The sequence below is a fragment of the Photinus pyralis genome, unplaced genomic scaffold, assembly GCF_008802855.1.
Source record: "Photinus pyralis isolate 1611_PpyrPB1 unplaced genomic scaffold, Ppyr1.3 Ppyr1.4_LG4, whole genome shotgun sequence".
Taxonomy (NCBI): domain Eukaryota; kingdom Metazoa; phylum Arthropoda; class Insecta; order Coleoptera; family Lampyridae; genus Photinus; species Photinus pyralis.
The window spans coordinates 42,560,508-42,577,880 of record NW_022170511.1 but is presented as its reverse complement, the minus strand read 5'-3'; the positions used below and the strand labels follow the sequence as shown (position 1 = coordinate 42,577,880).

At 37.4% G+C, this 17,373-nt stretch overlaps 3 protein-coding genes across 3 annotated transcripts in view; 2 read left to right on the top strand and 1 right to left on the bottom strand.

Annotated features, from left to right (window-relative positions):
- Positions 1 to 9,044, top strand: part of LOC116169153 (flavohemoprotein-like) — a gene marked incomplete at its 5' end in the record, with an annotated part of 38,191 nt that extends 29,147 nt beyond the window's left edge. Inside the window, one exon of the mRNA XM_031485179.1 lies at positions 6,134 to 9,044. Coding sequence (XP_031341039.1) covers positions 6,134 to 6,280 — 147 coding nt within the window. The remainder of the gene's footprint in view (positions 1 to 6,133) is intronic.
- Positions 9,045 to 12,744: 3,700 nt separating this feature from the next.
- On the bottom strand, positions 12,745 to 13,842 carry LOC116168886 (splicing factor 3A subunit 2). Its single transcript, XM_031484882.1, has 2 exons — positions 13,326 to 13,842; positions 12,745 to 13,274 (listed from the first exon to the last, which is right to left on the bottom strand). The coding sequence occupies exons 1-2, from the start codon at positions 13,741 to 13,743 to the stop codon at positions 12,874 to 12,876; spliced, it is 819 nt and encodes a 272-aa protein (XP_031340742.1). The 5' UTR covers positions 13,744 to 13,842; the 3' UTR covers positions 12,745 to 12,873.
- A 561-nt stretch (positions 13,843 to 14,403) lies between these two features.
- LOC116168887 (60S ribosomal protein L27a) lies at positions 14,404 to 15,419 on the top strand. The gene is made up of 5 exons (XM_031484883.1): positions 14,404 to 14,500; positions 14,679 to 14,742; positions 14,797 to 14,894; positions 14,944 to 15,096; positions 15,259 to 15,419. Exons 1-5 carry the CDS (start codon positions 14,498 to 14,500, stop codon positions 15,385 to 15,387), a joined length of 447 nt encoding a protein of 148 aa, XP_031340743.1. The 5' UTR covers positions 14,404 to 14,497; the 3' UTR covers positions 15,388 to 15,419.
- The last annotated feature ends 1,954 nt before the right edge of the window (positions 15,420 to 17,373 follow it).

Genomic DNA, 17,373 nt, shown 5'->3' with positions numbered 1-17,373 from the left:
TGCTAATTACCTCTATTGTGTCCTTTCTGCAGATCAGGCAAAATGTCTCTTATCAATCTGATACGGCGTAAACCTGTATGTCCTTATTCCGTTTTATACCATGGAACTAAAACCTGCTAAATAATTACTTAACGGAACTGACCATTTTAAAAATTTAATTCGCCCATTGTCTTCTACATGACGAAAGCTTTTGCAGACTAACAAAAATCCCCGACACTACGCCAGAAAAAAAAATTGTCTCTAAAAAAACTAAAAAAGTTTCTAGGAATATTTACTGTGGAATCCTACAGTATTTTTCAAAATAGGATTTCCAGAGAAATTCTGAAGACTGGAATGTTTCAATGACGATAGGATGTTTTTCAAGGATATTTTTAACAGATATTTTTATTTGTAGGCAGTATTTTCTTATAAAGGTTTTCTGAAAAGTGATTTGGGTACATTTCTTTAGAAAAATGGCTAAATTGTCACCAATTAATGCTCTTTGAAAAAACCGTATATGGTGGCTTTCGTCGAAAAAATGCATAGTTTAGCAGCATAGAGCAATAACCTGAAAAAAACTGGCGATGTTCGTGTGCTATGCTTTTTCACCAACTTTTAGAGAATTGCAAACTTTTGTACACTATACCCTTGTATAACATGTCTTGCGAATGAAGTGATTTTTTGTGTCGATTTTAACTGACCTAAACTAAATAGGTGTTACGTAAAAGGTATCCACTTTATGTTGGTGGTCTATGTAATGCAATTATTAATATTCATTTAACCATAATCTTTCCCTTCAATTAGTGCAAATTGTTTAATTTTTTGGAGTTTTGCAGTTGGTCAAATACAATAGTTTGAAGAAACTTTTTGCAATTTCGATAGTCAGAATTCCCACAATCCTAGAACAGATGATGCTGTAGCTGATTTTTCGACTGTAGACATTTTTTTCCGGAGATTGCTGGAAACAATGTTAAGATCTCTAAGGAACTTTCTAAGATTCTGAAAGAGTTCCTTATGGTTTCTAGCGATATTTGATTAAACCTGTATAGGAAAAACTTCCGATAAGATAAGACAAAATTTCTGTTATAATTTCTAAGATTTCAAAGAATTTTCCTGAGAACATTATTTTGGAAAAGGCACCACCAAAAATATTTCAAAAAATGTTTCCGATCACAAGGTTCCTAAGACGAAGATTCCAAGGTTTCCAATATCTTAACATATTTTTAACACTGTTTCTAAGGTTGTCATTTTCATTCCCAAAATATTTAGTAAAACTTGTAACTTTAGTTAAAACTGCGAGATGATTTAAATAAAATCGACGAAGACACTGGTTGTCACAATAGAAAATCAATTTGTCAGGCTTAATGCCGGATTGAGTATTTGACAAGCTATCCTGGTAGTATTTGTAGATGGCGCGAATTTAATCGAAGATATGAAGAATAAATTTTAATCCAATAACGGATTATACTCCTAGTATGCCAATCCGATCGCATTAAGTCTGAGTAGCGGATTAAGTGACAACTTTTCTTTTGCTTTAGTGCTTTGTAAATTTAGAATTACTTCGATGTCTACTACATTCAATGAATTTAATTACTGTACGGCAAAGTGTTTTTATCTTTCGAACACGAAATTATAGATTTGAAGTAACTTGGACTTTAACATGCGAAGTTTTCCATTTGTTGAACTACTTCTTAACAATCCGAGCAGGCCTTTGTGGAATTTAGTTGTTACCATAGTGCAATATCTCTGCACAATCTCTGCCTCAATAATTGACAGAAATCTGAGTGATGTACACGCTTACCTTGAAGGAATGTTGCGTTACTTGCCAAAACAATTCTGAACTATGCCCTGAAGGAAATGGGGTCGTAAACGCCTTCATTTATCAACTATCTGCTTACTATATTAGGTACCACATTGTAAGTCAATCGTCCATTATAATTATTACTCCTTTTAAGTCAAGAAGGACACATTGCTTTACTGCCTTTACGATGTAATTTAAAATGATTCCTAAATCTGTCTGGACGTAAATAACTCCAACCTCTTTTTTTTAGATTTTTCTAAAACTAAGGGTGATACTTTTAAAACGCTAAATGGTCCAATTGCAAGGTTGCTGGGTTACTCATTGGGATAGGTCCAAACTGGCAACCGCAATTGAAGTTTTTCTTTGCAAAAGTAAGCCGATAGTGTAGGAACCGTTTCTCATTATTTCTATGGATAAGAAAACTATTCTTATCACGGCATCGCAAGTATTACTGGCTTCTTTAGTTTTTCCTGAGCGATCTTAGGATCCAGAAAGAGTGATTTAACAACATTATCTGGTATTTGGGTAAGTCGTGCCCGATTTTGTACCGTGTGTGCTATTTTGGTTGGAACGGCAGTGTCTCAGCCGTTTTAAAAGATTAGAATGGCTTTCGCGACCCCGTTCCACTTTTTGTGAAACTTTTAATACCACATCTAGGTAGCTACGTTTGCTCCGAGATACAGGGTGAAAACGAAAAGTTTCATTTGTAAACGTAAAGACTGCATATTTTAAATATGAATCCAGTGGCGTAGTAAAATAAATTTTGTTTGCTCAGCTTTTCTGACGCAAAGCTGCTATTTTTTAAATGCAACACCCTATATATCTTAACGTCAATGATTTTCCCTGGTTACATTGATGTATCACAACCTAGGTATATCTTTTTAAATTTTATCCATGAACCAAAAATAAAAACCCTATTTATTCTGCTTTTAAATAGTAGGTCATGGATTCATGAAGATTTTGTTTTGTTTGTTGTATCATGCCGATAGCAATCAATACAAATTCTGACCGTCTTTTCAAAAGTTTAAAAAAGGTGATATTAATATTCTTGTATAATCACAAAAATTCGAAACGTATGCTCTCAAAAAAAATTTCCGCTATGCGGTTTTCCAATTATCGTTTTGCCCTTCTTTTAATTTAATCAACCCCGATTAACGTCCGAAATGCTAACCCGCACGTGTACGATTATTTAGCTTAATCATCCCTAACATGACCCTAATACCGCTAAAATCATTAAACTCGAGATCATTTACGCCGACGTTTAGTAAATTGGATTGTCTTTCTGCCGTCCGCTAGCATGATGGGTTTAGCGAAACTTTATGCAGGAATTAATGAGGTGAATTTGGGGGCACGTAGCGTTACGTTTTCTCCATAAAAAGTTGGTAATTTTCGCGGGTAACGGCCTTGTTTATATGAAAAAAGGTTCCCTTTGTAGCGCATTCGGATAATCTACGCGCTAAGCATGTTCCTGCAAAATTAGGAAAGCGCCTATATTGCCGCACTTAGTATAGGTCTGTTAAATTTCGAAATTGTTAGTAGAAGAGCTTTTGTCAGTAAAACAAGGTTTTTAGATGAGATTTTAGATTATGTGATTAGCGGTAATATAATAACACGCTGAGAATAAAATAATCAAATTGTACAAAATAATCTAATAGAGTTACTATAGGGCTTTCGTCTCTAAACTCTTTCATCTGCTTTAAATAACATTCTAATGTATCTACCACACATATTTTCTGACAATATCGGAAAATGGTTTTTATTCTATGGGGCTGTCAAAACGACATGTTTCTTTTCTAGCTCTTCTAATCTTGGAGGATTTTCATTAAAAAATTACTTTGAAAAACGGCTTAATAGACGGATCCCTCGCACCTCTTTATCTAAAAGCGTACCAAAAGCATCCGACGATTGAGCGATACTCCTTGCTGCACGAAATTGGTATCCACAGCGAAGAAGTTTACTGCATTGTGCCCAAGTGGACTGTGTGAAATTAAAGGAAATTAATCCCTTTCGAGTCTGGGAATCCGTCTCTTGACAAGGTAGTTTTTTCCAGTTTAAATTCTTTATTTTATAGCAGATGTTAAATTGCATTTCAATATGTTTGAGTGAGTAGGCTAAAGTATCTCTTTAACGAAGTGATCACGTTAACGGTATGATTGTGCATTCTAATGACATCTGTCATTCTTATTAAAAATGGGACGCAGAGCACGAAATTCAGCTTCAGAATAGAAACCAATATGGTTTCCATGGAAACGACAGGTTAGATTAAGCTTGCTATTTTTGACGGCTAAATTAAATTCAGAATTTTCAGAATTTTATAATGATTCGTATTGAGTTTGCTATAAAATAAACTTTTGCATTATACACGACGACAAAGGGAGACTAACCATCTTGTGAAAGTAAATTAACGTCTTTCATTCGATGGTTAAAACATCCATTTCTGGTCTAGTATAATAAATATCTATTTTTTCCGCTCTCTCCCACTGATCATTTTTAAAGAATGAGTGTGTTTAACCATTTTCTAAATTAATATTTATCAGTTGGCGCCGTATAACATAATTGAGCATTTGGTTTATAGCATGGGGTTAAGTTGAACCTATCACGCGCAGCATCTTATAATTAACTATTTGGAGATGATGGTGTCCAATCTGTGCACAATTTTTAGGGATGCTCTATATAGCTAATAACTAAAGTGAATGCCAACAGGCTGTGACGCGTTCGAAAAGCACTTATTTCGTAGATAACATCCCACGTGAAAACATTCGGTTGCATTGGAAACTGTAGAGTCTTCCGTTCCTTACTCCTATAGTGAAAATGACCTTCATGCGGTGTTTTTTGTTTCACGGTAGGTTCATTTCAATCTAATCACTGAAAATGATAAAAATACATGCAGTAGGGCGTCAGTTATTCGAAGCCCGGTAATCCGAAACGTCGGTTAACCGAGAGTAAGTCTGCAGAGATTTAGCAGCAAACAAACAAGTCTCTGGACTAAACCAAAAATCTATTTTTGAGTTTTTTAAAGATTGTTTGTGTACATACATATTCTGATATGTAGTACGGTTTTAAGTTTGGTACTGTATTGTAAAAATAAATTTGAATGTTAATTAGTAAAATTTATATTATTGTATCTCATTTTTTCAGTCAATCGGTCCAATTCTGTAACTTTACATAACCTTAGCAACTTGCTAATATTGAAGGTAATTGCTAGATGAGCAACGTTTGTTAAAGGTGGTATCCTGTACTGACAAACTCATTTTTTACTATTTTTTTGTTGGATGTTCCTTTATAATGTTCACTTTCCATCATAGTGCCATCTTCTTAACGTTTTTCTCCTCAACCAAGTCTCAAGCTTCGTTTCCAGCACCTCTCAAGTCCACCCGAAGTTCTCCCTCAATCCTCAGTTTTCCTTCATTGCCAACAGCTTTCATTTAGGTGACTCTGAGGGTTTTTCTTAAACTCTCCTCAAATCATTTTTACGTTCAATTATTAATTTCTTCTTCTGCTTCTCCTTGAGCCAAGTTCTACCTCAAGTTCCTAAACATCTATAAGATTTTTCCCAGGTTTTGTTATGTCCTCCTGAAATTCCCCTTAATTTCCTATCAAATCCTTTTTCAAGTGCTCTTTAAATCGCCGTTATGTACTCCCAAATCCATGAAAAACCGCTCTTAAGGTCCTCAGGTTACCATCAAGTGTCTTTTAAGTTTCCTCCCCAATTACAGAGTGACCCGCATAATGCTATTTAGAGGTGCCTCTGCAGAAGGTCTTAAGTTGGTCTATACTACTCCGGTATTTACCTTACGAATTAGGAAAACTACAGGAAAACCTAATTCGGAGTAGCATATATAGTATATAGAATTATCCGACTAATGATCCATGTTCCAGATAGCAAACAATTTGTAGAAGGATTAGATGTATTTTCCAATGGGTTCACTCATAAAATGCACATTTACATAATGAACCATGGAAATAGATAAACCTGGAGTTCAACTAAAAAAATTAATATGAAAATTTTGTGTCTGATGTGAAGATGACCTGCAATAAGGTCGAAATAGGTGTAAGTGGTAATTTGTTTTGTATCACCACTTAGACTTGAGGAAACCTTGAGTCTTCTTTTCTTTTTTCTTCTGCGAAATTTCCATTAGGGGTCCTACCGTAGAGGTACCACATTAGGACTTATGGATATTCTGCCACTACTATAGGTATACGGGATGGTAATTAAAATTTGCATCCATTCCTAAGAAAATTAACCACTCTACCTCATCTTACATATTAGACGTGGGAATGGCCTCATGTCATTTTATCATAATTAAAGCTGAAGTGTTGATTGAGTACTAACATATTTCCTTCTCATTTCAGAAAATAGAGGCACCTTTCTTAGCAGCGGTGAAACAGACATTAGGAGATCGATATACAGAGAACGTAGAGGCGATATACCACATAACGATAAAGTTTATTTTAGAAACATTGGTTAAAGGATATAACAATGCGAACTCGCCGGCGTGAAAATCATAGGAAAAGGAATTGTGATACGCACCTTACGAATCTAACCAAAGAGACCACACTCGAAGTGACTAGTGAAATAAAGTGAGAACAATATTCTGCTTCCATAGTTTTTTAAAGACATGTTATCAAAGGTGGAATGGTATTCGAGACACGTATAAAACGAGTAATGTATGGTAAAGCACTTATACTTTCAAAAGGCACTTTAAATGGACTTCCTAAATATTCAGTACGTTACCTAAGTGTGTTTTTTACGCTACCTAATCTATCAAAACGTTTTCTTATTTACGTATTTCAAACGATATTATTGTACTTGAGGGTAATTAATTAAGGGTGCTTGAATTGCGACGTCAATTGAAACTGTCATTTAGTTACACTCTTTAGGATTCATTGGAGTGTAGGTGGGATGAATGAGGATTTGGTTTATGTCTGCACAATTTTTTTAAAATTACGTTTTAAAGGTCCAATGCGTCTCAGCCTCAGCATTATAAACACAAACGACTTGTGAAACCAATTTTTAATTTAGACTTAATTTTTGTTCATCCAATGATATGAGTATGAAACTGAAACGTTGCCAAGTATTGTGCCAAATGTTATCCCTAACTGATTCTAATGTAGTTTTTGTTTTGCAACTCTCATCAATTTTTCAGGAGACTGAAGATCAGTGTTGTACAAGGAGCACTGTCTAGCAGTCACGAAAAACTGTAGAAATTGTGGCATTTACTTGACCTTTGAAGTGCAAGGAGACCATTTTTGAGTTACATTATTTTTAACCAAGGATCTGACTGCCATAGGTAAGAACATCTTGATGATTCGTAACTAAATATTCCTGGACCATTAAGAAGACCTCTTTTGCATGATTTCCAAAGTCGTGGTTCATATTGGGGTTTGGGGCTCCTGACGCACTCCCTAAAATGTCTTTTTATTTATTTTAAAGCTACCATCAGATCATCTCCCAATTCACAGATACTTTCTGTTAAGTTACCTTGGTTACTCTTTGATACAAAAAACAAATCGGTCGTCTTTCTTTTTTTTAGGACACTATGTATACAGTGTGCCTAATTTTGCTTGACACTACAGGGTATTTCAGCTGTTTTTAAAGATACAAACTTGCGGGTTTCGCAACCCTGTGGCTCTTTATGAAACTTTTAATAGGTACCACAAACAGAATCCATCTAGCTACGTTTGTTTCTGAGATACAGGGTGAAAACGTAAAGTTTGACTTTTTGGGATGTTATCGTATATTACTACCCAAAGGTAAAAACTGTACATTTTAGATCTTTGTACGTAGAATCCACTGCCGTATCAAAAAAGTTTTGGGAGCACCGTTTCTGAGATTTGACCCCATGTTGGTATTACAACCAATTTTTTTTTTTAATTTTAGTCATGAAAATCAATAAAAACTTTATTTTTTACTGTTTTTAAATAGCAGGCCATGAATTCATGGATATTTTGTTTTGTATATTGTATACATGGTAACTAAGACAGTCAATATGAATAATAAAAATAGATGACGGTAGAAACTATAATTTCAAAATTTGGAAATATGTGGTATAATATAATATACAATTATACATGGTGTTAATTAATATCCTGCATTTTTTAGAATCTCTACAATAAAGTATCAAAATAATTGATCGCAGTATGCAGGGTGATACATTTTGTTTCCCACACTTTATAACGAAAACGACCCCCTATACCACTCTACTGCTAATATTTTACTAATCACCTTAGTTTAGGTACATATTGTCACTAATACGGTCACATACATTTTTGATCTGCAGAGGGGGATACAGACAAATAAATTTCCATCCTTTCGGATTGAACGAATGGCATTCCAAAAATAGTGTTTATAAAACTTAAACTATAAAATGTGCAAAATTCGTTTTCCCATTTCAAAGTGTCCTTGTAACAAACTGCCGAAATCAGAAACGAAACCATGAACATTAATACTCATTTAGTGTGACAAATTAAGCCTAAACTAATTTTAATGACTTCATTTGACACTCCGAAACATGAAAATCGTCAAAACTGAAATTTATGTTTCGAACTTTCATGTATCATGGCATGATGGTGGCTTGAGGAAACCCTCAATTTATCTTTATAGCGAAAATTCGTTCACTCATAAAGCATAGCTCCCAGCATGAATCTGCACTGAACGCAACACATCACTCTGCCTTCGGTACCTGTTACGCAATCTTCGCTAAAGTTGGAAGAACAAATATTAACGTTCTGGGCTTAAACTAAACTATTAACAAATTGGTCAATTTTACACAGTGCTTGCAAGGAAGTGCATTATCTTGGAAAAGATCTTCAAAAGTCAATTAAACTGGAACAAAATTGTGCAGCTTAAACTCTTATTGTCTTATACTTGTTTCCATTTCCATTTGACTATTCGAGACTTTTGATAGAGTCGCTTGCATGACAGTGTATATCTGTAATAATTGTTTGTGAATGTGTATTTGCTTTAATAGTCAATACATTACGGTTTTTAAGCTGTGACTGTTCAGAATAAATACAATATAGTTTATTGTTATATTAGTAAGATTCACCAAACAAAAAATCATTAGCGTGTAGATAAATTATATTTTATTAAAGGTATATACATACATTTACAACACTGCTTGTTACATTCTTACAAACCATTTTCGTGTAATATAAACATTCATGTTAATTGTAACATTTACAGCTGTTGTTACATTGTGTACCAGAAATATAGCCTAAATAAAAGGAATATGATGTTTAGTGTTATTAAAGGATGTTTTTACCAGAAACTGTTTACTTTTATTCGCATCTAATTTAATATGTGGTTGTCAATAGCATGATGAAGGTATCGCATGAAAATGATTTTCAGGGATTTTGATCTTTTTTGATCCACAAAAACATTTAGGTACATATCATTTACAGGCACTACAACTCGGCACACGAAAATGCAGAAGAACACCTTTCGGCATAAAAAAACAAAACAAAATTCTGGAAACGCATACCTATATGAAGAACGCATCAAAATCTGAAGGAATGGCTAACAGAGTCACAAATGAAGGATCGGACATTGATTTAGTTGGACCTAAAATAACAAAACCCGAAATGATGTTTAGGGCAGCTGATGGGTTCCAACAATTTTACCCGATGTTGTTAATATATACGGAAAGAGTTCCGCTCCTTTGATCACATCTACAGCCGCAAGTATACCTACATAAATTTCTTACTTTAACCTTAAAGTTATTGAAGTGGGAGAAATTTGAATTTTCTGTTAAACTATGTGGTAAATCTGAACATAATTTAAGAAAAATTACGACTTCCATATTCATATACCTAGATCGACATGACTAAGTTGAATAGAAACGCCACCATCGAGTCATTCTCCTCACATGGTATCTAAACCACTTACCGACATTTAAAAACAGAAGCGTGATCAAGCAGAATTCGTACCTTTGATAAACATTGTGAGAGTCAAGTACCTAAAACAATCGCAGTTTCAAGTAAAACGTACGTTACTATACTTTATGTATATCTGTGCTATATGAGAAGAATTCATGCATGGGAGCGGATAAAGCATCTTCATAGACACTTTTGGAATAGGTAGGTACATGACGAAATGAATATTTACATACCTATCTCACAACAGGGAGGGAGAACATGTTACTTAATAATCCTTCACAATCGTTTGGAAAAAGCACCGTTTTGAATATATTTTGAATATTTTAAACCAAAATAGCTTAGTAAATGATTGGCTTCTAACCTTCTTGGTAGATGATTCCCACTCAAGTTCCTACATCGGCAGTAGATATGTCTCGTGTAGACGTTCCAATCTCCTTATGAGGCTACCTTCTTCCGAGACACGCCAGTAGATGATAGAAAGAGTGGTATCTTCACTGGGTGTATAAGAAAAGAATTCACCAGGTAGACGTAATGCAGTACCATAAACGAGTACAGCAGGAGCGTAACCAGAATCATCTTCGGGAGTTGCACGGAGGCCGAGAAGAACTATAGGCAGCACCTCAACCCAGCGTTCGGCGCGATGGCATTTTATAGCTGCTTTTAGCGTCCGATGGAAACGTTCCACTTTTCCGTTCGCTTGGGGGTGGTACGCTATTGTGCGAAGGTGGTTGATACCCAAAAGCTTGTTGATCTGAGCAAAAAGGCAATGATTCGAATTGCCGTCCACGATCCGTTGTTATTCGTTCTGAGATTCGAAATCTAATAAAAATCCTGGCAACTGACTCGGCGGCGATGTCGGTCATAGGGAATGCCTCAGGCCATGAAGTAAAAGGTCGATTAGTTTGAGTGCATATGTGAATTCCAAATTCGGAGGAAAGGGGCCGACTAAATCCATATGGACGTGCTTGAACCGTTTGGACTCTAATTGAAATTGTCCTCGGGGTGACACACTATGGCGATGCACTTTGGATCGTTGTGGAATTTTGTGAAAATCAGCGGCCGTATAGAGTTGGGAACGTAGGGTCTTCTTTGTTTGTCACACATAATTTCGATATCAGGAAAACCGGGCGTAGGTAACCTGACAGCGTCATCCAAAAATTGTGTGAGGTCTTCGTCTTGGAGCTGGTCTTCCGCCAACTTCTGGTAGTCGATGGTATGCGGAGGCGTGATAACAGAGTGTACTCTGGATAGAGCGTCGGCGACTTTACCCGAGATGTGGCGGTATGGCGTCGGTGGTGAATTGGCCGTTATGTAACTGAGGTGTCGACTTTGCCGTGCGGTGCCATTGTTGCCTTTTTTAACCAATGCGTACGTAAGCGGTCGGTGGTCAGTAATAATCGTGAAATTTCGGCCTTCTAAAAAGTGCGCGAAGTACTTCACGGCGGAATACGCTGCCAAAAGCTCTCTGTCAAAAGTGCTATACTTGGATTCCGTCTGTGTGAGTTTTCTTGAGAAGAAATCTAGCGGGCGTGCCGAACAATCGGTGACTTGTTCGAGTGCGGCTCCGATCGCTGTGTCCGATGCGTCGATGGATAGGACCAAGAGGCAATCGAAGTTGGTGGGGTGTGTTAGGGTACAAGCGCTTGCTAGATCGGTCTTGCAATTTTCGAAAGCTTGGACACGCTCTTCGGTTCACTCAATTTGGCGTTTCTCTTAACGGGTCCTTTGAGAAGTTCGGTGAGCGCGTGCTGGGTTTTGGCTGCGTTTTTTATGAATCTGCGGTAATAATTGAATATGCCCAATGTTCTGCGCAGGTCTTGGATGATCTTTGGTAACGGAATGATTCTTGAGGGTTTCAGTCTGGCAGCTGATGGTTTCACGCCTTGACTTGAGATGTCCATTGCCAAAAACGCGAGCGATGGTGCACCAAACTCACATTTAGCCACGTTGAATGTGATGCCGTGTTGTTGAAACCGCCGAAGCACTTCCTCCACGTGGGCCCTGTGTGTGGCTTCGTCAGGTGATGCTATTAGCACGTCATCCAGGTAGGCAAATGTGAATGGAAGGTCTTGAAGCACTTGGTTTATTAGACGTTGAAACGCCTGTGCGGCGTTGTTCAATCCAAAGGTCATAACCGGAATCTCGAAGAGTCCAAATGTGGTGGTGATGGCGGTCTTTTCAATATCTGCCGACTCGACAGGTATCTGACGGATAAGGCGCGCACGAGGTCTAATTTGGTGAATATGTAGCACTTTTCCAAGTTTTTCAAGGTTGTCGGGGCTGACAGTAAGTATGGCTTGGTGCTGCTGTGGGAGTCGAGATAACCAAAGGGATTTCAAGATGTCGTCCACGATACGCGAACCTCCTAGATTTCGGTGACGTAGTAGGAGTGGAGAAGGTTCCAGGTCACCCAACTCTAAGTCCATGAGGAGTTTCTTGAGTCGTCGCTCTTCGCTGCCCGTGAAAGCGTCCCATATACTTGTCTGTTTCTGGAGGAGTGTTGACGATGGCTGCCACTTACGTTAAGATGTCGGTAGGTACCGATGGCGACGACGGCTGTGTAATACCGGGTGGTATCGCTCGAGATTCCCGAAATATGGAACTGCGCCTCCATTTGGTGGAACCATAGGGATGGGTCGCCTTTCCGAAATGGTGGAGGTTTAATTGCCACTCGATTTACTACGGAAGGTTCTGAATGCACTTGGTCGGAAGATGAAGTTGCAGCGAAGCGCGATCGAAGACTGCCCCTTTGTGCTCGCCTGTGGCCGGTATTTAAATGGTCGGGTTTGCATGCTAGTGGCTGATGACCCAAAAATGTTCGGGAAAACACTTCTTCCTATTAATTTAGCTTCGTAGATTCCAAAATGTCTCGTATTTTGCCAATTGGACCTCTGAATCAAAAGTTATAGGCAAAAAACCCATTTCGAAAAAAATTCAAGGCGCAGTTACTTCAAACTGTTTGAAATTATGGATTCTACACTCCAAATTCTATAAGAAAATGTTTTTTTCCGGTCGATTTCAGATCATTCATTCTTCCTACCCAAATCATAGGCAAGCAAGAACCAGGAGAAATCAAAGAAATCGAAATCATTTTACTCCCTCTACATTTTCTTTTATTGTAAATTAAATTACATTACAGAATTTTTATAGGAATATAAATGCAATATCAATGTTGACACAACTGCAACATAAGAACATACAAAATACACTTAGAATTAGTGATGGGGTGGAGGTGGTACAGGTAGAACACCAGCCAAAATTGGTGGAGGCGGAGGAATGGGGTTAAACATTGGTGGTCTGGGCGGTGGTGGAACAGGTAACATAGGAGGAGGCGGTACCCCTCCCATAATATTTGGACCTCTTGCAATTATAGCGGTAGCCTTCTTTGCTTCATTCTTAAATGCGAACTGGAGAAAGAATTGCTTGGTATCTCTATTCCAATGGGTCCAAAATTTGTTGTCGGTTTTTTCTACCTCGCGACTGGGCACCTTGAAAGCGATAGTTTCATATGGCTCAGCGGCAAACAGCAGGTATTGCCATTTACGATCTGGAGGCTCAATTTTTTGCTCGTATGCAGACATAAAGCGATGACGTGGGTAAACCAAGTCGGCAATTTCTAGAAAAATATTTTTACATCTGTGGCCTTTCCAAGTAAAAATCAGCTTACCTGGATAATCAATCTGAAACAGCAAGCTTTGTTGACCACATTCAGGATCACGTTGTTTTGTCACTCGATAACCCGGTCTGCCAATCTTAACAAACTTCTTTGGCTCAACTCTTGGTTTTTCAGGTTGCAATTGGGACGGGCAGTCCTTGGCCTCTTTAGCAGCACGACGAGCGAGATTGGCTTGATGCTTTTTGCCTTGCGTGTGAGCTAAATAACTGCCCTCGTTGTTGTGCAACGTCAAGCAAAGTTTGCACTCATAAGAACCCAAGTGGTTTTTCATAAAGTAGGGATCCTTCTGCAAGTCTATAGTTTCGAGGGCGAGCTGACGAAGCCTCTCCCTTCGGTCGCGGTTGGTTTCGGACCATGACGCTACGCCGCCGCCGCCAGTTTTTCCACCTGGTCGGTTTTGGAAATCCATATTTCAGTGTACAAAGAACGGTATAAAAACAATTTTGCAAAAATTATAAAATTAACCTATTCAAGCTCACTGCATTGAAGTTTGAAGTTAGCAATACTGCCATTTTCCATACAAGAAGTACATTTTCCCTATATCCAAAAGGAACCAAAAACAAAGTTGGAAGAAATTAAGGAAATTTTGGCAAATCTTTAAGGATAGTGGAAGCACACATGAGGGAAAACTTGAACTATAAATCCGCCAATTAAATATGTAGGAAAAACTTTTTGTATTTCTACAGCCGTAAGTTGCTGGAGCATCCTTTTACTGGAGAGTGCTGTTGATGTGAAATGGTAAACCGTTAATTATATGGTGTAACAGGCGAGTATTTTTTCCACAATATATTTTGAACCATCCGTTTATTTGGAAAAAAGTATGTGTATTGGCCGCTGCTACTGCCCAATTCCCGGTGGGCTTCCTGTGCGCCCACACGCTGATCATGAATATCATTCAAGTACAAAGGGCTCTAAATTAAATTTTGTGAGGCGAGAAGACCCACATTGTGTGGACCTTCAGATAAAAGGTAAGCCTTCATAAAAAAAAGTTTTCCTTTTAACTATTCAACGATATTCGGAACAACTGTAAATAAAATTACGCTACACACCGATTGCCTCGCCCTGTATTACATCATAGTTGGTTGTATTGGCAACATCGCTTCACTTTCCGCTAACTTCAGAGTATAGTTTCTTTTCTTTTACTTGTCTTATAGGACACGAACATGGTGAGTTTGGCGTGATAATCTGTTTTAATCTCCTAAAATTAAAGCCATCCTGTAATTATTTCATAACGTTAAAGCACTTTCACCCTTTTCCTGCGTTATTTTCACAATTTCTTAACATTATCCCTTAGTTTGACCCATTAGCCTTTTGGAGGTTATATTAACATTCTGTATTTTACAGGCTACCGGAAAGAAGAAGACGAGGAAGTTAAGAGGACACGTAAGCCACGGTCATGGTCGTATTGGTGAGTATTTTAGTGCTACGAGAGTTTTACAATAGTTACTGGTCTATTCGATAGGTAAACATCGTAAGCATCCCGGTGGTCGCGGTAATGCCGGTGGTCTTCATCACCACAGAATCAACTTTGACAAATACCATCCTGGGTACTTCGGAAAGGTAAGTGTGGTAATGTGTAATTAATAGTTTGTAATTCGTTTCATTGCAGTTAGGTATGCGTAACTACCATGTAAAGAAGAATAGCAAATGGTGCCCCATTATAAATTTAAATACATTATGGAGTCTTGTAAGTGAAGAAACAAGGTTGAAGTACAAAAACGACAAAGAGGGAAAGGCACCAGTCATCGATGTTGTACAACACGTAAGTACTTTCAGTTAATGCGGCCTAGCCAACTGTAATGATGAAATCATGAACGGGCGGTCTGAATATTAATGCTTGTTGTAAGTTCATTTCTGAACTTTGTAATTATCGTAATATCCCATTGAGTGTTTTGTGAAGAGGTAATTTGATTATTTGTTTCAGGGATTCCATAAGGTATTAGGAAAAGGTACGCTTCCTAATCAACCTGTGATTGTGAGAGCGAAACTCTTCTCCAAGCTTGCAGAAAGTAAAATTAAAGCAGCTGGGGGAGCTTGCGTATTACGTGCATAATTTTTATATTAATAAACCACTTAATATACCTACTTTTTTTTTATTATCTAATATTTGGTAGAGGTCCACCTTATTGAAGTATTGAGAGAGATTTTATGTTACCATGGTCTCTTGAGCGTCTCCTGGATTACTTTGTTGGACCGCCTTGAATTTACTGGCACTTGGTTTTGTTAGGTGTACTGTATGGAACTTCCAGGCACTACTCTATTCCATGGCGCAATTTTATACATGCTCAAAGCTGACTGGTGTCTTAAACTCAACATTGGTCACAGCACCGCTCTGATGGAAGCCAAAGCCTGTGCTACTTGTAACTTCATGACTACTCCAGAGACTGGTGATGGTACAGTGGTGACTTCAATTGGGAGATGGGTCATGTTTTAACAAAATAGGTAGGTGCACCATATTGGTAAAAATTAACTTTGAACCAATTGACTCGAAGAAAAATTCCGGACAAAACGAACGCACAGTCTATATACAGTCACTCATGGCGATTGGATTAGATGCACGAGAAGCACCACCGTGTATAGGTGAGGATTAGGTATACAGTAACATGTATTACCTATAGGGATTTACGTGTATTGTTTTTCTCTATTTCTTTTAAATGCCAAATATCTTCAGAAGGGTGCCTAATTTTTTCAACCAAAATAACTTCTTAAGACAAAGATCTGCCTGTCACAGTAATTAATTTCAATATTGTTGCATTGACTTCCATATTTTTATTTTCGTTCGTGTGCAATGTATTCAACCGAAGAAAAAGATCATGAAAATTCAAATGTATGAATATTTTGAGAGACATAAACTAATAACGGGCGATCAAAAATGAGTTGCTGTCGAGTCGCCTTTGGAAGTTACGATTTCACATGTAAACAAAAGTTCCAAAGGTGACTCGATCGCACAGTATCAGAATGTCAATCGGGTTTTAGGAAAAACTATAGCTGCGCCACAGCACTCTAGTGTAACAAACGATGTAATACAACCTACCGATCAAGGCCTGGTGACGGTTATGGTGATGCTAGATTTTTCAAAAGGTTTCGACACTATTATAATCATAAACTATTAAGGCGAATCCTTGTTCACTACGGCTTTGACTTAGCGGCAATGGAACTTTATCAACTCCCACCTCTCAGATCGGACACAACGGGTCATTGTAAGTAAGAAGTCTCCAATTACCAACATTACCCAAGGGGTCCCACAGGGTTCTAGGTATCTTAGAACCGCTCTTATATGTACTCTACTCAAATTTATATATAAAGGTCTAATTAAATCTAGATATCATATCAATACGCCGATGACACACAAATTCATTATTCTTTTAAACCAAATGAAGTACCTACATTACATGCAGCCGTAGAATTAATAAACAAGGAGTTAAATGTAGTCGTTAATACTGATTCGGAACATAATTCAAATATAAATCCAAATAAGTAAGTCTTCGGTGGTACTTTTTGGACGTGTGCAATTTCGGTTAAAAATAATATCCTTCATTGCCATAAAAATTGGTGATATTCAACTGAGCGTACAAAACATAGCAAAGAAGTTGGGACTTCGATTTGACCATAATGTGAGATTTACTGACCATGTATAAATTATTGTGCCCCTATCAAGTATCAAGTAAGTATCCAAGTTTTCAAGTATCAAGTGAGAGAAGCTTTTAAGAGAAATTAAAAAAGTGATTTGGAAAAGTTAGGAGTGATTCAAAAAAGTTAGGAGTGATTCAAAAAAGGTAGGAGTGATTCAAAAAAGTTAAGAGTGATTCAAAAAAGTTAGGAGTGAGTGATTCAAAAAAGTTAGGAGTGAGTGATTCAAAAAAGTTAGGAGTGAGTGATTCAAAAAAGTTAAGAGTGATTCAAAAAAGTTAAGTGATTCAAAAAAGTTGGGAATGATTCAAAAAAGTTAGGAGTGATTCAAAAAAGTAGGAGTGATTCAAAAAAATTAGGAGTGACTCAAAAAAGTTAGGGGTGATTCAAAAAAGTTAAGAGTGATTCA

Excerpts from the sequence above, each read along its gene's own strand:
- LOC116168886 (XM_031484882.1), bottom strand. The coding sequence starts at position 13,743 with ATGGATTTCCAAAACCGACCAGGTGGAAAAACTGGCGGCGGCGGCGTA. Across the intron at positions 13,275-13,325 it reads GTTTCAGATTGATTATCCAG|AAATTGCCGACTTGGTTTAC; the intron begins GTAAGCTGATTT and ends ATATTTTTCTAG.
- LOC116168887 (XM_031484883.1), top strand. Across the intron at positions 14,895-14,943 it reads ATCCTGGGTACTTCGGAAAG|TTAGGTATGCGTAACTACCA; the intron begins GTAAGTGTGGTA and ends GTTTCATTGCAG. Across the intron at positions 15,097-15,258 it reads TCATCGATGTTGTACAACAC|GGATTCCATAAGGTATTAGG; the intron begins GTAAGTACTTTC and ends TATTTGTTTCAG.